The sequence below is a fragment of the Borostomias antarcticus genome (assembly GCF_949987555.1).
Source record: "Borostomias antarcticus genome assembly, chromosome: 14".
Lineage (NCBI taxonomy): Eukaryota > Metazoa > Chordata > Actinopteri > Stomiiformes > Stomiidae > Borostomias > Borostomias antarcticus.
This window is the reverse complement of record NC_140247.1, coordinates 16,134,012-16,155,658: the sequence shown is the minus strand read 5'-3', so window position 1 is coordinate 16,155,658 and position 21,647 is coordinate 16,134,012. Positions and strand designations below refer to the sequence as shown.

The window sequence follows — 21,647 nt, the reverse complement described above, 5'->3', positions numbered from 1 at the left end:
GGTTCAACAAATGGAGATAGCTACATTATATTAAGGATCGTGACTGCGTTGTTTGTTAAGCCGCATGTATGGCGTCACATTTATGTCAAAAGTCAAGAGCGTATAAAACACCCACGGCAGATTATGTTATTTCACACTCGCAGATATTAACTGCGTACTCGCACGATATAAGTCCTCGCGAACAAATTTAACAACTGAGAGCGATACAGGCTGCTGTGGGCGTATGGACCCACCACGCCCGAGCGTATCTGCTAGTTGAGCACTTTCTCCTCGCGCACAGTTCAGTTCTGCTCGCATGCACTTGATTTCTGCGCGCTCGCAGTGTAGCTCTGCGCGTGCGAACCGGCCTCTCTTGCTCGACGTTAAATTATGCGAGCTCCATGAAAATCTGATAATTTGGGGCGGATACCTAGGGAGGGACTGCCCTCTTGTGATTGGTCAGCCTAGCCTACATGAAAATAATGGGTTAGCTGGGAAGAGCTCTCAACATGGTTTGATTCATCATTCATTGATTCTATAGGTAAATCATGTATGAGAAAACAGTTGCTGGCTAGCTAACATCCGCCTGGTTACTGTTAACAGCGGAAAGCAAGCGCATAATGGAACACATTAAGACCTCAATGCATGCCTAGTTAATCACATTAAACATTTAAAGAAGAAGTAGATGAGACAGTCTTAGAATAACGTTAATACTGTAGATTAGACTAAGTTATCTTACCTATAACCATCCAAATATATTACCTTTGATATATATGATATATGATATTACCAATATGATATAGCCTACCATCCAAATATGACTTACCTTTGAGCTGTGTAACATAGTTACATGATTAATGTAAGTCAACCAAAATCAGAGACAAATGGGGTTAACACGGTTGCTCACAAAAATCTGTCTGGGTTTTCCTTATTTAAGTAGTAGGGCAGAGACTGAAATGTATGTGAATAAGCACTGAAACGTTTTCATACTAACCTTTAAAATATGTATTTTAGCAGTGATTTGGACCAAACAACAATACCAACAATATTTGAAATGTTTATTTGTCACACATAACAGAGACATATCACTAACAACTGATAACAGTGGTGATACTGTTATTGGACTAGTGTATTGTAACTGCAGTGAACTAAAGTGAACTGGTGAATGTGACCGAATAAAAGAAGATATGGGAAGGGATCCCCGATCTAAGATTTTTTCAGTCGTACAGTGTACAGAAGGCTTTAGCTGTGTCAAAGCAGTGAAGAAAAGTCTCATCCATGACAGCGTACGTTTAGATAGCTGTTTTGTCAAGGGAGGCTTCACAAATTGGCAGAAGGCCACAGAAAAATGCAACGGGCATGAGAGGGAGAGAGAAAGGCCACATTTGGAGTTCTGTGACACAGCCATCACAGCAGGTAAGACCATGTTTCTTAATGCTGCCGCCGAGCATAAATGTGTGTAATTTGTGTTTGGAGATTGTGCTTTGTCTGAATTATAATGCTGTCGCTGGACAGCCAGCATGCATTTTGTCTTTAGAAATTTGGCCATATGCCTAAAGCTGCCGCCATGCAGAATGCATAGGCTATTTGATTGCCTTTGATTATTGATGCTTATTATGTTTAGAACGCTTTACAGACGGCATTGTTTGGATTAGATATCAGGAAATGGAAACGTGTCACATGACGCGCTGAACCAATCACGTTCTCAGAAATCAACAACAGCCAATGAGATTTCACGTTTAGCATCAAACCCGCCTTTGTATTTCCACGATTGGTTGCTGATACAAATGAAACTATCAGGTTTGGTTGCGATAACATCAGGCTTGAGAGAGAGATCTTTCTATCGATATATCACATGAGCGGATCCAAAAGACGGCCGCGCTCTGGTTCGTTGTGAAAAAATGCTAACTTTTGGTGATTTTAGGAAGAATCTACAGACGCAAACAGACTAAATGAAGTAAAATAAACATCTAAATGCGTATTTTTGATGTTTTATTTCCACTAGTATGAAAGAAGACATGTTATGGAAGCAAACTAGCACAAAATCTCAAATTTGACCAGGGCGTTGAAAAACGATGTTTTCACCTACCGTGTCTCCCCTTAATCATTCAATTTAGTACTATTTGAAATAATTTCAAATATCATAGTATTTTGACCAAGGTATGTAGAGAATATTTTATTTTTGTCATACATTTATTTAGTCATTCAATTTATTTATGCCATTAAATGTGGATACATGTGCTGTAGATAGGAATAAAACAACATTAAAACAAGGCAATTGACATGAATAAGCAACAAAACACTTATGGAATTGACATTTTAATAGAAATCTTCATGATGATCATCTTCATCCTCAATCACCAGCTCTTCCTCTTTATGGTGGGTTCTGCCTCATTGGCTCATCGTGGCTGAAACGTTGAGGTCCCTGAAGGTGAAAAGTCATTTTTAATTTGGCATATTAAATTACTCTAAAACTCTTTTTTTCCTGGAAAAAATCATTCTCCTCTGCAGCATTTAAAGGTGTATTCTCAGTCCCTGTTTTTGACTACAATGTTGTTGTTTTTTAAAGATTGCCCTATGTTGCTGATTGAATCTCAGCACACACAGTTTGAACCAGATGTGTCAATGCCTCTGTGGGAGGAGGCTCCAAACTGTGTTTTTACCTCAGCAACAGCGCAGGGCGAGAGGTAATGTTTTCACTGGTGTGTGTTTGTTTGTTTTTTTGTCTGTTGTCGGGATTACGCAACAACTACCTGACCGATTTTCACAAAACTTGGTAGAGGGGGTGTAGTATGGGCCAACTTAGAAATCATTCAATTTTGGAGCCGATCCAAATCACGGGGCAGGTCCACGAGCCACCCAAACAAGTCCGGCCTTTCACCTCCATTCATTATTTGGACCAGGATTAAAAACTACCAGACCAATTTTCACAAAACTCTGTAGAGGGGTGTGGCATGAGACAATTTAGAACCTTTCAATTTTGGAGCGGATCCTAATCACAGGATGGCTCCATGAGCCGGCCAAACTTGGCCAGCAATTCACCACTATTTATTTTTGGGACTTGGGGAGCAAAAAATTCCCCCCATTCATTGTCATTAGGGGGAATTGAAACAACAATGGCCAGGTTTCCCGAACGAGTTAAGAAGCACTTAACTCCAAAGTACTTCTTAACTCCCATACAAAGGGTCTCTTAAGAAGGGTTCCTTAAGAAGGTTCTTTATCGGGAAACGCGGCCATTGTCTTGACAATTTCTCAAAATAGGAAGGTCACAGACACATGGTTTGGACTGGCATAAAGCTCTTCACGTAACGATTGCAGCAATAGCGACGAAAATTGTCCTGCTCGGAGGCACGTGCGCGCATAGAGCCACAAAATGCATTCACGGGCTGAGGTCTGTGCTCTCTGAGCACCATTTTTTCTTACGCTTTGGTGTCGATCTGACCCTGAATTTTGGAACTGCTGTAGTGAGTGAGTCAAACAGTGGTCCACAAAGACATCCTCATTGACTGATCCCTCCCGATTTATCATAACAATATAGACATATTTCAATGTTTAAGATCCTGCATATTGTAAGTTTAATTTGTGGAACAATTTCTTGAGATTTGATTGACTGATCTCTCCCGATTTATCATAACAATATAGACATATTTCAATGTTTAAGATCCTGCATATTGTAAGTTTAATTTGTGGAACAATTTCTTGAGATTTGATTGACTGTATTTGATTGATTGTATTTGATTGACTGTATTTGATTGATTGTATTTTCACCGTCTGCTCTTTGAGCTATCCTGGTTGTTATGGTGACCTCGGTGTCTCAGTTTTGACGTAGTCCTTCTTGTGATCCTTGTCTTCCTCACTCACTCCTCCCTGTGTGTTTCCATACTCTTCCATGGGATCTAAGGGGGTAATATGATACCAGCAGGTGTTCCATTAATCTGAGATGATTACTGGGTTTAAACTGAGACAAGCTGGCTATGATAGATAGAGACAGACGGGAGGACAGACAGCCATCACAATCATCATTGGATATATCCATATAAGGATAGTGTAATAAGAACTTTATGTAACCATCTCTAGTGGTAACACCTTATAAAGTCAGTGATACAATCCTGAGAAAGAGTTGGTTTCTTACCTGAGCAGACAACACCAGCATCTTCACCTTGCCCACAATTATGTATTCCAAATCCACTGTCTGAGCACTGTGTCAGAGAGCTCTCATTTCCAGAACATGTAACATCATCTAGCCAGATCTGTCCACCACCCTGACCAAACTGGGCTTTTCCTGGGGCACTTTGAGCACTTCCACAGCCCACCTGTCTACACACCACACTGGCATCATCCATGTCCCAGCTATCATCACACACTGTTCCCCACTGGGAGTTGTAATACACCTCAACTCTACCAGAGCAACGACCAGTCCCGTTGACCAACCTGACTGGGCCTTGGGGAAAATGACAATAGGAAAGTCAAGGTTATGCATATGATATAGCAGCCTACTCATATAGTCCATATAAGGGTAGTGTAATATAATGACTGTGTAACCACCTCTAAGGATATGGTTAAGGTTAGTCTCACACAGGGATGTGTTGTCCATATAAGCAGTGCTTACCCAACGAAAAAATAACAAAGTAAAGTTAAATATTAAAATAAAAGTGCTAATATAAACCGTTTGTTTTGTTTTCATTAAAATAGTCGTATTTTAGGTCCCAGTGCAGCAGGAGTCATTAATTTTGATGTAGCTTTTTGGCGCCACCTGCAGGAGTAAGCATTCTCTACTCTGCTTGCATGTAAAGGCGTTGCATTGTAAGCACTTCTCCCTCTGCTTTCCCTCGTGCACATTCAAACGCGTGAAAATGTCTTCTTTTTTTTTCCACGCCTCAGCCCGCTTGTTAATGTGCCCAGGGTAAGCATGCTTACCAGCCAATCAGTAGCTCTTTTATTCCGGTAAGAGCTACTGATTGGCTCTTATCACGTTCAAGTTCACCCTAGTTCTCCTGCCGGCAAAATATAGGTTTTGCTAGCTAGCTCAAACGAACTAAAGAATAACAATAAATAAATAAGGATAACTTGCTTTAATTAGACATAATTTAGTGAAAATGGACATTACTGTCAGCGACCTGAAGGGATTTCGTAAACTGGACTGGACTAGAAAAACTGAACTACTGGCTAAAGGCCGCCCGAAGCCACCACTCACCGATCTCCACACCCAGAAAAGGAGAGTTGCTAGAGGATTCCAGCAAGCCTGGTATGAGCGGAAGAAATGGCTATGTGGCTGTGCCGAGACCAATCGCCTCTTTTGCTACTCCTGTACGTTGTTTTCTACTGATTATAGTGTGTGGACTCAGAAAGGCTACGGGGACCTTAACAATCTGACAAACGCGCTCAATAAACATGAGAAGACAACAACACACATCAGAAGCCAAGTAGCTCTGAAAACCTTTGGCACCACGCGCATCGACTTAGCTCTGGATGAGCAGACGCGATTGGCGACAGAACATCACAATCGAAAGGTCAAAGAGAATAGAGATATTCTAAACAAACTAATAGATGCCACCTGCTTTCTAGCTAAGCAAGAGCTAGCATTTCGGGGAAATGAGGAAGGCAAAGACTCTCTGAACCGTGGGAACTACGTGGAACTGCTACATCTCATTGCCAAGTATGATTAGAATTTAGCCACCCATTTAAGCTCATCCACTGTTTTCTCTGGTCTTTCCAATAAGATCTAGTATGATCCGATTGAGGCAATCGGAGACGTTATCATCGACAACATCAAAAATGAGATTTCTAAAACCCCATTTGTTGCCGTAGAGGTTGATGAATCAACAGACGTAACAAACAGCACAGATCTCAGTCATGCTGCGCTACGTGCTGAATCAAGAGGTGAAAGAAGCCTTTTTAGGTTTTGATGATGTGAGTAATGATAGAACTACAGAGGCTATCGCTGATTATGTTTTGTGCACTTTGTTTAAATTAAACTGCTTTGGAAAATGAGTTGCCCAAACATACAACGGGGCAGCCGTTATGGCATCTAGTTTGAGGCCCTGTCCACACGAGCCCATGTACTTTTGCAACCGTGTATTTGTCTTCGCGGTTGCACTGTTCGTCCACATGCAACCGCGCTTTCGGGCCCCTGAAACCGTGTTTGTTTGAAACCGGAGTCCAGGGTGAAGTTTTTGGACAATTCCGGTTTCAGCGGTTGCGTGTGGATATGATAACCACAGTCTTTTATTGCTTGTCTCCATTGTTTGACGTCAGAGCGACGGTAAACACAGGAAGTAAACAGTAGCTGTGTTAGAAACGGTTCTAAATCGTTCACTCACTCCCTATTCCCTATCTAGTGTTCCCCATATAGTGAACTACATAGGGAATAATTAAACGGTTTTCGGACACTACATGCAACGTCATTCCGTCGGATATTCATGGACGCAAGCAGCGCACGTAATGTAAACGAAACGAGCACTGATGGCACTGGCAGCAGGTTGAAATGTACTCAGGAAGTATTCAGTTTCCATGTTCAGTTTTGAATGTTGAATCCCAAATAAATTGCTGAAATTCTAATGATGTGCAAGTGTGGTTTTGTCAACTATGGTGCTGTCTGCTAATAGCAAGCTGTAAAGTTGCACAATAAGACTGATAGCTAGTTGGCTCACAACAGGAGCTTCCATAACATTAATGGTAGCTGTCGGTGGTTAAGCAGTTAGCCAACATTACAATGATGATTCCTGTAGCTATTTTGATGCTGCATTGGTTCGACTTTTGTTTCTCAGGCATAAACGGAGGCAAACTCAAACTCACATTAGCAGCAAAACAGCTACAGGAATCATCGGAACGTTAACCAACTGCCTTTGCCACCGATGGCTACCGTCTTCTTCACGTCGTATGTTTGTATCTGTCCAAACAAAAGATTCTGCCCTGCGAGTCAGAATAAAGATAGACGGGGACCGCACTCAAAGGAATGTCTTGTGTATTTTTATTGGCACAAAACGTTTTTGGCCATCCGGCCTTCTTCAGTGTGCATATAACAATGGTTTGGTTTGTGGATCTTAAATAGGCTGGTGTCCCTGCGAGTCGCCATTGTTGTTTGTGTTTTCGTATTTTCCACCTTTCCGCGCTCCTGTTCCAGTATTGACTCTGGCTTCTGATTGGTTAAAATGGCCTTTCCGTTTGAAGTTACATCGCCCCCTACTGCTTTGGCATGTATATTACATCACTTGGTAGCGGATTTTGCGGTTTCGTGTGGAAGATTTTTGTGAAACCGGAGACTGAAAAACTTTGGTTGCAAAAGTACACGGGCTCGTGTGGACAAGGCCTTAGCGGGGTTCAGGCCAAGATTAGAAAAAAGATCCCAGAGGCTATTTTTACGCACCGTTACGCTCATAAATTAAAGCTTGTATTATCGCAATCGGCGAGGTCTATTCCAGAATGCCAGGTCTTTTTCAAAACAGTGGAAGGCCTTTCATCATTCTTCAACAAATCAACAAAGCGCACAAAACTTCTGGATGAGGTCGTCAAACGACGGTTACCAAGAGCTGCACCGACACGGTGGTCTTTGCACTCACGACTCATTAAGACAATCAGCCATCACTACTCGGATTTCACACCATGTTTCAGTCGATAATCGATAATCCTACAGACTGGGGTAATGAAACTCTAATGATGGCTACAGGCTATGAAACCTGGCTGGCAAAGGCCTCAACGTGCTTTCTCCTGGACACATATGAGGAGATTTTCAACATCACTGATGCACTGTTTAATGTGCTGCAAAAAAGGGAATGGACATTAGTTATTGCTGTTCTAGGATCCAAGATACAATGACCGCTTTGGAAAACAAACTTCAGGACTTTGATGCGCGCTATATGCAATTTGACCAGAAATGCAGCCAGCTAAACCTCACTGAGGGGCGAGCAAAACCCAACCAACCCATCAGAGACGAGAGGAAGATACTTTATGACAACATTTTCACTGACAAGCTCACACAGATGGTTAGATTTAGCAACTTCGAATGTTTGAATTTCATTGGCCTTGTTGACTGCAAGCAATTAAACCAAATGTCAAAAGAATTTGACCACGACAAATTTGAGAGCCTGGCTTTGTATGCTAAACATTTCAATTTCATTAGACTTAAGGCACATTTAGTTGGACTTTACCAAATCCAAGAGGTGAGGGAGAAAACACCCAAGGAGATGCTTGGATGGATCATTCAGCATGACTTGGTTGAAACAGTTCCAGAGGCAACAAATTTGCTTAAACTAGTCCTAACCATACCAGCAACAACGGCATCTGTTGAGAGGTCATTTTCAACTTTGAAGAGAGTGAAGACCCTCACTCGAAATCGCACTGGACAAGGACGCCTTTCATCACTAAATGACTAAGTAACTAAAAAAGAGAGACTTTCCAAACTTCAACAGGCGAGTGACTTCTACACTAAAGTCACGGAGGTGTTTCTTCGCAAGGAGAGGCGCATGGACTTCGCGTTCAAGTAAAGGTGGTTTTACTTTACTTTATTTTAACGTTTAAATTTACGTCATGGCTTCTGTGCTGGTTTATATGGTTTGTGAGGCTGGTGGCGATCAGTTGACTGCTGTGCTGCTGCTGCACTAGTTATAGCTACTTATTTAAGACCTCTGCATTTATCTTTGAATGTAGGCCTGTGCCTATGTTGTGATTACTATTTATCAATCGCTGAGTTAGGCTTAATGTCGCTGTCTGTCCCAGTGGTTCTGAACCAAACGAGCTAAGAGCAGTGAGTGATGTATGTGAGTGATCTGTGTATGTGTGAGCGAGAGTGTTTGAGAGAGATGGAGAGGGAGGGTTTGTGATGTGTGCCCCCTCAAGTTCTATAGGCATGACGCCTCTGTGTGTTGTATGTGCATTTGCGATGTTGAAACTGGACTCGTAGATCTCAGCAGGCTGGCTACTTGAAAAGTAGATTTTGGTTCAAAAAAGGTTGAGCACCCCTGATATAGCCTATCGAAACTGGCAACTGTTTTTGGTAATAATCTGATCATGAAGTCCACAGTTTATTAGCGGGTTCTAGGGCATCAAAAATTGAATTTCCTTGACACTGCGCTCACCGATTGCGTGTATGTGTAATTATGTGTATTACTATATTTTATGCTTACCCAACCTAAAAGCTCTCTACTCAGTATTCTACTCAAAAGTGAGTAGGCCCTACTCAAACTCATTGTCGGTCAGAATTTTTTTCCCCCATCACTAGCCTCCATGTTACAATAAGGTGTTCTCACGTTATGAAATAATGAATGAGCTGATGACTAATGCGCTCCTATGTATTTCATAACGTGAAAAGTACCGTGGTGAAAAACAATCAGAGTCCGGTAATCATGAGTTAGTAATTCCAGTAGTGTATTCTGAATGTTATTTTTAACTATTTAGAATCTTGAAGTGTTATTTTTATAACGAACTTGTACTATTGGTCTATGGATACTTCTGCATTCTCCCACCCTGAGCGTGACGTAAGAGCAAAAAGGCCGCCATGTGAATATGGTCAATAGGCTTCTTTCTCAATTGTTGTATATGTACATGCATTGTACATCTCAAATGTCATGTAATTATAGTTTATATAAAGGCTAGTTATAGTTTTGATTTAATTTAGCTGAATAGGCTACACTCCAGCCTAAATTTACCTGTCCCTCAATAATCTAGAGTATTGTCGGTATGCTCCGCTGCCACTAGTTGCTTCTTGATCAACAATGCCTCCTGGTGGTTAGTGTGCAACACTGCACGAAAAGACTTTGGTGCTTCCTGCCAACGCGCTGTCACCACAGCGCCGCTACATCCATGCCGGGGACCGCCTGCTATTCCGAAACCCCGCTATTCTGATAATTGACTTCCCTTTTTCGGAATAGCGGGCCTTCACCCTTTTGGGAAAACCCTGCTATTCCGAAAATGAAAATAGCCCCGCTACTCAGAAAGCCGTATTTCCCATGCATTTTCACCGGGGGCATGCTAGTAATTACTATTATTATTATTATAATAATCATCTTCATCATTATTAATAATATTAGGCTATTTTATTGTTATTATTATTAGTAGTAGTTGTGTTATTATTACTATTATTATTATACGGTTGATTGCCTATTCCTTTTAATGATCAGTTTGTTTAAATGCATAATTTTAAAAAGCTAACATTCCCCTATAATTTGATTTGTGGTGTGGAAATGGGTCTGTAGGCTATATTCTCCTTTCTCTCCTTTGTAAAACGCATTGTGTTGCCCTTGTATGCACTATATAACATTGGATTAGATTTGCCCTACATTATAGCCAATCTCAGACTGACTCGCAGGGTAGTCTGAATTTAATATCACTCTGCAAGTATATATTTAAAACTCTTGTTGAGGAAAATTAACATCTATCAGTCTGTTCTCTGCGCACGACAACCAGATATCTGCTGCCGGTTCAGCACTCTGGACAGCTGCCTGAACTTGGACAGGTAATGCAGAGCATCGCCTATTTACACCTGCACCAAATCAGCTTGTTACTGAGATCATGCAATAGACCTACAGCAGGACCACGGGTGCAGGCCGAAGAGTTTAGACCTCCTCGTCGTAATAGCAAACCTTCCTCTTTTTTTCCCAAAGTCCCAGAGGACTTGGTGCAACGGGGATGCGTAGACCTCACGTCAAATAGGTAGGAATATTTTATTATTTATGGCTTTGCGGATTATTGTTTGGTCTTGCTTTTATTAAATGGTGCAGCCATTTCTATATTCTGGCTGGTCAGTGCTGTTTGCTCCTATAAGGATACCAAATCCAAATAAATAATCCAAAAAGGATTTTTGCACCTTCTTTCAGCACAAAAATCGACTTGCAAACTGTTTTTCACTTAACTGCGTCTTATATTCTGCCAGAGGCCTATCGCTTGATTTTCTACGGGCATGTGGAGGTTGGGGACATCGAACATGAGTGGTCGGTGTTCAAAGCCTCCATTGCTGAAGCTGCGGCCGGGAGCTGTGGCCTGAGGGCCATAGGTACCTCAAGGGGCGGTAACCCCCAGACACCGTGGTGGACACGGGGGGTCAGGGAAGCCGTCCAACTGAAGGAGGAGGCCTTCCGGGATATGTTAGCCCGGAGGACCCCAGAAGCAGTTGCAGGGTATCGACTGGCCCGGAGGGCTGCAGCTTCGGCTGTGACCAAGGCAAAGCAGCGGGTGTGGGAGCAGTTCGGAGAAACCATGGAGAAGGACTTTCGGTCGGCACCAAAGTGTTTCTGGAAGACCATCCGACACCTCAGGAAGGGAAAGTGGGGGACCATCCAAGCTGTATACAGCAAGGATGAGACACTGCTGACCTCAACTGAGGAGGTTGTTGAGCGTTGGAAGGAGCAATTTGAGGAACTCCTGAACCCGACTAATCCACCCTCTACGATCGAGGCAGAGCCGCAAGATGATGGGGGTCATCGTCAATTTCCCTGGAGGAGGTCACTGACGTAGTCAAACAACTCCACAGTGTCAAAGCCCCAGGGACTGATGAGATCCGTCCAGAAATGCTGAAGGCGCTGGGTGTTGAGGGGCTGTCTTGGTTGACACGCCTCTTTAACATTGCATGGAAGTCCGGGTCAGTGCCAAAGGAGTGGCAGACTGGGGTGGTGGTCCCAATATTCAAAAAAGGGGACCAGAGAGGACTAGGCCTACGGGTGGTGGGTCCACGGGACGGATGAGATGGAGATGTTGTTCCCACATTGCTCTTTCGGGCTAGGCCTGGCCGGGCTCCATGGAAAGCCCGGCCACCAGACGCTCGCAGACGGGCCCTCCTCTGGCCATTTTGGGCTTAAAACCCTCATCCGCCCTTGCTCCACACCTCCAGATGGTATACGGTGCGGAGCCAGGCACGAGCAGCACCTGTGGTTTTTGTTCAGAGTGACCTTCTCCTAGATGGGTTGCCTACCATGGCTGTGAGCCACATCTGCCCATGCTATTTGCCCATAGCTGGGACAGTGGTTGGCAGGAGCCAGGACGTGTCCACACATGGGTGGGCCTGCGCACCTTGCCTCTGGGGCCCACTGCCTCACCGCTCCGAGATCCCCTACAGTTTAGCCTGGGACCGCGAGGTACCCAGTTACCATGTGTGGCTGCGTGGAGGCTTTGTACTGGCAGAAGGAGACTAACGCACTCGGCTCCTCTTTTCACCCTCCATAAGGTAGGCTAGCTGGCGGCGGTAGCTGAAGCGGCATGCAGCATGCACTAACTACAAGCACTACTACCACAGATCTACTGCACTACGAATCACACAACCCTGCACAGTAATGCCCACACAACTCCCGCATACTCATCTCCAAACGCAGGATGGAGATTGGAGATTAAACCCTTCCTGCACAGGTGGATCCCTGACTTCCTGACAGGCAGACCTCAGGTGGTGAGAGTGGGCAGCCACACCTCATCTTCTCTCACCCTAAACACTGGAGAAAGTCACCCTCAACACTGGGCTGTTTCATATCCGCTGTACAAACACGACTGCATAGTTACTGTACCTACAATTCCAGCTCAATTATCAATTCACTGATGACACAGCTGCGGTAGGCCTGATCTCCAATAATAATGAGAAGGCCTTCGTGGAGGGGGTGAAGTGCCAAACTAAATGTTGTCAGGGCAACAACTTCCAACTGAAGGTCAGTAAGATAATGAAGATGCTAGTGGACTATAGCAGGAAGCAGGAAGATGAAAGTGATTCTAGTGGACTAGCAGGAAGCAGGAGCGGCCAATTGCCTGAACAGCAGTGGGACCCCTGTGGAGACAGTGTATTTACAAGTACAGTATATTGATGTACAGATCACCAAGGACCAGACATGGACAACAAACATCCCTGTATATGCATGATTCAGAGGGCGTCTGACTGAGAACATCAACACTACCAACATGCTATGGAAGCAACACCATGCAGGTCACTGTAGAGAGTGTTGGAGATCAGGCCTACCGCAGCTGTCATCAGTGAATTGATAATTGAGCTGGAATTGTAGGTAACTATGCAGTTGTGTTTGTACAGAGGATATGAAACAGCCCAGTGTTGAGGGTGAGAGGTTGACTGTCTCCAGTGTTGAGACAGTTGCTGAGTTTGGAGATGAGTATCGGGGGAGTTATGGTATTGCAATCTGAAATATAGTCAATGGACAGCAGCTCTTAACTATAGTTTATGAACAGCAGCCTCACATAATTTGCCTCATACATTTTGCTTTCAATTCATATAATTAAATCTGTCTTAAATTAAATCCTGTCTCCTATTATATAGGCTAAGATAAAATATTGAACCCCTTTTTGAAGGGCCCTACTAATCAATAAGTATTTCAAAGTACTCCAAAGTATACCACAAAGTACTGCAAACTACTCCAAAAGTATAGTGCAAAGTACTGCAAAATACCACAAAGTACCCTGAAGTATAAGCAAAGTATACAGCAAAGTATACCACAAAGTATACCACAAAGTACCCCAAAGCATAAGTACTGCAAAGTACTCCAAAGAACATCACAAAGTACCTCAGTGTTCTGCAAAGTACTGCAAAGTACCCCAACATTTACTGCAAACTACAGCAAAATATCAAAGTACCTCAAAGTACTGTGATAGTATTTTAAACTGATCTAGTCAAAAGATTTACCAAGATACGTTCAAAAGGTTAAGTCTGGTTTATTGTGAAAAACAATACGAGCGCAAGGACTTCCTGAAAACGCAACAAGGGTGGTTTCGTCAGCGAAGTGAAGTTTATGGGTTTGCTGTGGCTTATATGCAATCAAAACAAAGGTACGGTGCTTCCAGGATGTGATTGGCTACTGCAATGTACATATGAATGGCAGGCGTGGCCAAGAGTAAAGACATGTGACATGAGAAAAAGGCGGCAGTTTCCAAGAGGGACAAAGAAACAAAGGATGGCCATTCTGGAGCAGACAGATGGCCTTCTGGAAGCCATTTTGTATGTTAGCACAGCTATGTGAATACTTGGGGGGAGGTGATGAACTACAAGAGAAGTGAGAGGACAAAGGTTTAAGGTGTTTGGATGTAAATTCCTCAACAATCCCCCATTTGTGCCTGAACAGGTACACAAAAATAAAATATAAAATCCAAACACAAAGTGTAAACAGTCAGATATGCTATACATGTGGAAAGGAAATAATCTCTCCACTAGGTGGAGCAAAAAAAAAATATATATATATTTTTCTCTTTTTATTATTTTCTTTCCACGTGCAAAATCACGCACCAAAACCCCTTGTTTCAGAAATTTGACAGGAAACAAGGTAAAAAAGATGACATGATTATATACTATTTATAGTCTAAGATTGGACAACCATTCACCAAAAAACTTGATTTAACAAGGCAAAAAAAAAAAAATGGTTACCAGTGTAAGAAGGGCAAAAAACCTCTTGGTCAATTTAGAGGAAAAACCCAAACTTATTTATCAACTCATGTTTCAACCATTGTAACTCTTGTAAACAAATATGATATTTTTCAGATTATTTCAAAGTTCATTCACTCTTGTTGTGAATAATCGCATGTGATGTCCTATGGAACATAGCTTCCATGTGTGCGTCTCTGAATGTTTAATGTAGGTTCCAGTGTGTGCGATTAGAGGTGCAGTCATTGCTGTTGAGATTGTCCATGTTGTCATACCACAACCACAAGAAGGAGGTGACCGGCAAGGTCAGTCTCCGATTGCTCATCAGAGGAGAGGAGAGTGTGGCGGTGACTGTCAAGGTCACTCTTGTTCACAGTGTATATCCAACAGTCATTTAGGTGACACTTCTCTTTTGGGCAATAGAATGTCACTGGGGAATGCAAGGCGTCTTCTCTTCTAGATCGCAACTTCAATGTCGCGTTGTTTGAATCAGTTATGTTCAATGTTAGTTGCAGTGTGTGCAGGTGTGTGTGCGTGTGTGGTGCATCTTGTGAGGTCATGGCTGTGGAGTTTCTCCATGTTGCCATCATAACGATCATGAGAAGGAGGTGACCAGCAAGGTCATTTTTCCTCCGATTCCTCGTCAGAGGAGAGGACAGTTGTGGCAGCTCATGGCTTTGGCCTCTGAGCCCTCTGGTTCAGCTGCATCCTTGATCTCCTGGTGTTGGCGATCCCCTGGTGGACCGTCCTCTGCTGCTTGGACCCGTCGGCAATGGCTTGCATGGATCCACGAAGTCCTCTCAGATCGCTGTCTGCGTGGTGAGTAGAACCTGGTACGGCCCGAGCCACCTCGGCGAGTTCCAGCTCCTTCATCTGTGGTCGCGGACCAGGACCCAATCCCCAGGAGAGATGTGATGCAGGAACCCCTCCTTAGCCTCAGGAATGGCGGTCCTCACTCTGTTGAAGACATCCCTGGCATGGAGAAAGTTCAATAAAATCCATTATTACATGTTCCCATGGCCCACTTGGCCGAGGATGTGCTGACAGTTCCATTTTTGAAGGGTAGGTTCCTCCCGCAACATCTACTTCTCTTCCATGTTTTCTGGCCTGTTCTCAGGCTGCTTATCTGCTCCTGGTAGTCTCTTGTCTCCCCACTGGGCAGGTCCACATAGAGCGGTCAGCCAGCGAGCTCTCGGAAGGTGAGGAGGGAGTCCCTGTCCTGGTTCAGCAGGGTGAAGGTGCGGTGGGACACCACACAGCCAGGGCGCCAGCAGCACGTACAGGCTCTTGAACTGAACCCGGTCCATCCCTGTACTGCTCCACGTAGGGCCGGCCCGGGTCGTGCTGCTGGAGGGCCACCTCGGCGCTCCCGCTCCCCCAGTACAGGCTGATGAAGTGCTTCGTCTGTGGATCCACAGATGAGAGAGACAACAGAGACAAAACAGAAGAGCAAAAGGAGAGTCCTCTGGTCTCCCTGTTCCCCTCCTTGGTCAGGAACGGTTATCAGCAGTCTGTTGGAGATACTCAGAAACATGGTTAAGCGCAAGCTCCTGCTTTGGGGAAAAAATGTTGTTATTCAGTCAGGAAAACTTAAACAGGGTGTCTGTTCAAGTGTCATTTAGAGCCAGTCTGCAGTAGTCTACAGTGACATCAGGGGCAGTGTTAGAATGACTTCAACACGCCCAGTCCCCAGTCATGATCAAGGCAATTGGATTTTGCTCTAGAATTTCTCTCGCGATTTTATGAAAATAAAATAAAATAACCACATTCTCGTCTCAACAAAACAACACCCCCTAAGGGTGAAAGCAAAAATTTCCTGAAGTCAGGATAAAAATAGAGATGGGGCAAAGAAAATGACACTAAAATGAACTGGCTTCATTTACAATTAACTAATCAAAAAATCCATCAAAACTTCATTTGTATAGCTAAAAATTTGTATATCTAAAACCTCCCTCTTCTGTCATTTGAGGACAGAGTATTGGGCACCGCTTCGGACAAAATGGTCTCTTCCCTGTTTCATACTTATCTGTCGCTCACAGTGAGTCGGTGACATGGCGTTGGCCTTGCATCTCACGAACCCCAGATCGCCCATCTGTAGGGAAACAGGCCGGTAACCTTCATCTCCACCTCCGGTCCTGTGCCCGTCTCCTGGTTCGGCATTCACCCATCACTCCCGGAACGACAGTTGTCCCGTCTGAAACAGGGAGAACACTCCAGAAATGTCCAAGAATGACCCTCAAGTCATTCGTGACTCCACACAGTTCATAGCTTCATGCTGGCGAGGGGCAACCACTCCTTGGTAGCCCACACAATGCACTCCAGGAAAATCTGAAAACATCAACACAGAACTTCACAGAAACAGAACATCCTATAGAAATAGACTAAACCTAAATTACTACAAAACAGAACAATCCAACCAAGGAGACGTGTACACACACCTGAATCAAAAACACAGGTGAAATGTAGGCGACATCCTCAAGCTTTATCGAACAAGACCCGCTTAAACAGAAATGATATATAATGCTAAACATCCAGTAACCTCATGTTCCTACATATATCAGAAAGAGAGACAAAACAAACAACAGTTAAACAGACAAACAGCAGGTTCCAAGCAGTCCCCAGGAAGGCATGATCCAGGCTCCTCAAAGACCTGCCGCCCAGGGTCCATAGTACCTGAAAGATAACTCAACAGACTGGGGTCAATATAGCAGAGGGGAAGGCCTAAAGCCAACTCCTCACACACACATCATCATTATGTGAATGAAATTCATACAGTAGAATGCATAAACGAACAGTTTATGGCCATTCATTGACTATTGAAACAAACTCCTGAATCAAACACACATTCAAAACCCTGTCAGACTTTTGAGTTCGCAACAATACCTAAAAGATCCCATCAGAAAACATTCTTAATAACTTAAGACTCAAAGGCTCTACATCTATTTCATCCTGCCACCATCATGCACAAACCTTACGTCCTCAGCTACATCTGTCTTCTCCTGTTTATTTACCTTAAAAAAATCTCTCTATCTTGGCTAGTTTAAATCTCCCTTATGGGTTGTTCAAGGGAACTCCAGCAGGTGGCGCTCGACCCCAAATCGGAGGCTCTTCCTTCCTGACCTGTTCGGACGAAATACCTTGTAGAAAGGGGCGCGCTTAACTCGTAGAGAGAAGGGGCGTGGCTAATGGCGGGGGCATTGTTAGGGGGTGTGATCACGGCGCAACGAGTCGAGGGGGGAAAATATAATTTTAAATCAGAGTTATTCTGCTGGGGAAATGGCGGAGAGACAGTCTGCTGAACCTCCTTATCTTTCCTTCCTGATCTAAAAACCTCTCTCGTGCTACTCTATCCCAATTCTTAAAAACAGACCAGTCTATAGAATTAACAGGCTTTTCCCTTAACCCTCTAGCTGAGCCCGAATCTTAGCTAAGAATTTAACACTAAATGTCAGATGGGGATGTAAGGAATCGAAAATGCTTTAGCGCATAACGAAATCTGCCAACAAACGCTCGCAGAATAATGCTTCAGCGCAACAAACTCCTCAGGGCTAGACAAAATGCAAGTTAGCAGTAGAATCCTGTTGCATATAGCATATTTTAATAGCTGGTGTTACAGGGACACCTAGTGGTGCTCCCAAAATGTTGCATGTAAGACCCGGATGTTGTATGTGGGCATGCGCCGTTATATTATACCTCCATGGCGTGCGCGGGGGAAATTTAAAGAAACAAATCCCTAATAACCACGACGCAGCCTAAAACCCCAAAACAGCAATGAAAGGAAACCTTATGGTTAACTCACGGCGGGAAAGAATACAATTTCGAAAGAAACAAAGACACATTAAACCGCTTAGTACTCACCCAGTCAGGAAGTTCTTTGTTCTCTGGCTCAATGGTGGATCACCGGGAGAGTTGTTTTCCTGCGTCTCCTAGACAACCAGCTAGCCTACTCAGTTACGAATTTTAACAGTCTAAAAAGTGTACAAAAATACTTACAATACTTTACCTGGATCCATGGCGCGCGTAACAAACAATACAAAGCAAGAGCCGAGGCTCAAACAGTAAACACATACCAACACCCCCGTGCACATACAAGACAGAAGACAGCAGACTAACACGGGAACGCAAAACAAAGAACGACCAAAGACGAACAACGACTAACATACGACTAGCATGCTCGAACTGCACCAGCCACTTGGTCAAGGCTAGACCGGATGTCTAGATCCTACCAAATACTGTACAGCCACTCTCGAACTGCACCAGCCACTTGGTCAAGGCTAGACCGGATGTCTAGATCCTACCAAACACTGTACAGCCACTTGGTCAAATCTAACTTCTCGTTAGGTTTTCCAAGCCACCCGGGATCAAAGGGGAAAACGTTTCTCCCAGAAACGCGGATTGCAAAACTCTCAATCACTCCCGTAGCTACATCTGTTGGTAATCGTTCTTCAACGAAACATCAACAATCACTTCGAAGCTAGTTGGCAATCGTGCTAACACGAAACATCAACAAACGGGGCTTAAGCTAGTTGGTATCGTTCTGAAACGAAACATCAACAATGAGGCTTAAGCTAGTTGGTATCGTTCTGAAACGAAACATCAACAATGCGCGCCCTACCCTCGGTAGGAAAACGTCGTACTAAATACCCACGCTGGGGTTTCTGTTTTCAACAATCCAGACCAACACAAACTGAACCAAATCAAGGCAAATACAACTCAGAACCATAAGAGGGTTCGTTTAAACGTACCTGTGAGCCTCAAGAATCCAGTGGAAGAACTGAGGAAATAATCTCGGCGTGCGCTCTGGCGCAAGAGAGAAAATTGATTTTCCAACGCCCACTATAATGGACCGACACGTCTGTCACCAGTTCATCCACTGGAATCCCGAAGCAACATGCAGGCAGTCCTCCCAATCATCCGCGTCGCCAACTGTGATAGTATTTTAAACTGATCTAGTCAAAAGATTTACCAAGATACGTTCAAAAGGTTAAGTCTGGTTTATTGTGAAAAACAATACGAGCGCAAGGACTTCCTGAAAACGCAACAAAGGGTGGTTTCGTCAGCGAAGTGAAGTTTATGGGTTTGCTGTGGCTTATATGCAATCAAAACAAAGGTACGGTGCTTCCAGGATGTGATTGGCTACTGCATTGTACATATGAATGGCAGGCGTGGCCAAGAGTAAAGACATGTGACATGAGAAAAAGGCGGCAGTTTCCAAGAGGGACAAAGAAACAAAGGATGGCCATTCTGGAGCAGACAGATGGCCTTCTGGAAGCCATTTTGTATGTTAGCACAGCTATGTGAATACTTGGGGGGAGGTGATGAACTACAAGAGAAGTGAGAGGACAAAGGTTTAAGGTGTTTGGATGTAAATTCCTCAACAGTACCCCAAAGTATACTGCAGAGTACAGCAAAGTATTGCTGTGTACCCCAAAGTATACCACAAAATACTGCACAAAGTACCCCAAAGCATACTGAAAAGTACCTCCATATACCACAAAGTACCACAAATTACCATGCATTACTGCAAAGTACGGGTAAGTACCTCAATGTATACCACAAAGTACTACAAAGTACCCCAAAGTATAATGCAAAGTATACTGCAAAGTACTGCAGAGTACCACAAAGTACCCCAAAGTATACCACTAAGTACCAAAAAGTACTCCAAAACACACCACAAAGTACCTCAAAGTATTCCGCAAAGTACCCCAACGTTTATTGCAAACTACCACAAAATATCAAAGTACCGCAAAATACCCCAAAGTATACTGCAGAGTACTGCAAAATATTGATGTGTACCCCAAAGTATACCACAAAGTACTGCAAAGTATACCACAGAGTACCCCAAAGTATATCACAAAAGTACCTCAAAGCACCCCAAAGTATACTGCAAAGTATAAGACACACCAAAGTATACCACAAGTACCACAACGTACGCCAAAGTATACCACAAAGTACCCTAACAGCAGTATTCATTCCCTTTTTTTTAGATTATTACATTATCAGTCAAGTATTGCGTTACCAGTTTTGAAAAAAAAAAGAGACCCACCTGATAATGTAATAACTTGACCAATAATGTAATAATATATTACATTATCAGAAAAATTGTATTACATTATCAGTCAGGACATTTTATTACATTATTGGTTAAGTTATTACATTATCAGGTTTTATTACATTTTCGATTGAGTTAAAGGACAATGCTCGTTTTTGACAACCTGGACCTTATTTACGGCATATTATAAGACGTTTCACTCACGAGATAACTTTGGTGTAATTCGGAGGCCTGTAGAAGAAATGTAAAATCCAGCGCAAGCCAAGTACATCCATTTAATGGCGGCGGACAGGGCACTGAGAATGTAGCTTCTAAATCTATTTTCTGCCGCGAAACAGTTGTTTTCATCAATCTGTCTTTATGAATCGCTAGTTGTGCTTACATAGAGCGTACATTTCTTCTACAGGCCTCCGAATTACACCAAAGTTATCTCGGTGAGTGAAGCGTCTTATAATATGCCGTAAATAAGGTCCAGGTTGTCAAAAACGAGCATTGTCCTTTAAGTCAAACTTTTATTACATTATCAGGCGTTATTACATTATCAGTTAATTATTACATTATCGGGTGCTACAGGGGTTTCAGAGTAGCGGGGTGTCTGAGAAGCGCACTTTTCGGAATAGGGGGGTGTCGGAGTAGCGGTGTGTAACCATGCATGCCACACCGCCGCTTTTGCGCTTTTTGCAATTTCCAAAATTAGAGGCTCAGGCACTGTAAGCCTTTGTGAATTCAACATTACTCAACAACAGCGAGCCCAAATATTGATGTTTATATAAGCTTGCTCACACTGTGGCCCAGGGATGGCAACATTGTGGAAGCACAAAGAGTGATACAATGATAGGAGAGAGTTTGTTTCTTACCAGAGCAGACAACACTAGCATCCTTGTGATGGCCACAGTTATGTTTTCCAAATCCCCTGTGTGAGCACTGTGTCAGAGAGCTCTCATTTCCATGACATGCAACATCATCCAGAAGGATCCTTCCATCACCCTGACCAAACTGGGCATTTCCTGTGGCACTTTGAGCACTTCCACAGCCCAGCTCTCTACATACCACATTGGCATCATCCATGTCCCAGTTATCATCACACACTGTTCCCCACTGAGAGTTGTAATACACCTCAACTCTACCTGAGCAATGACCAGTCCCATTGACCAGCCTGACTGGGCCTTGGGTAAACAGACAATAAGAAAGTCAAGGTTATGCATATGTTATAGCAGCCTACTCATACAGTACATATACGGATAGTGTAATATAAGGACTTTGTATAACCATCTATAGTGG

The 21,647-nt window shown here is 43.5% G+C and overlaps 1 protein-coding gene across 4 annotated transcripts in view; it reads right to left on the bottom strand.

Annotated features, from left to right (window-relative positions):
* Positions 1 to 1,694: 1,694 nt before the first annotated feature.
* The window catches only part of LOC311317997 (scavenger receptor cysteine-rich domain-containing protein DMBT1-like), a 43,863-nt gene continuing 23,910 nt past the window's right edge, over positions 1,695 to 21,647 (bottom strand). For 2 of the 4 annotated variants that reach the window (XM_084449161.1, XM_084449162.1), the window contains 4 exons: positions 21,224 to 21,532; positions 4,112 to 4,420; positions 3,748 to 3,875; positions 1,698 to 2,404 (listed from right to left, as the gene is read on the bottom strand). In XM_084449161.1, the coding sequence (XP_084305287.1) occupies positions 3,775 to 3,875; positions 4,112 to 4,420; positions 21,224 to 21,532 (719 nt within the window). In that variant the 3' untranslated portion in view covers positions 1,698 to 2,404; positions 3,748 to 3,774. Of the gene's footprint in view, positions 2,405 to 3,747; positions 3,876 to 4,111; positions 4,421 to 21,223; positions 21,533 to 21,647 lie in introns of all 4 variants that reach the window. The other 2 variants (XM_084449164.1, XM_084449163.1) reach the window with 2 other exon arrangements.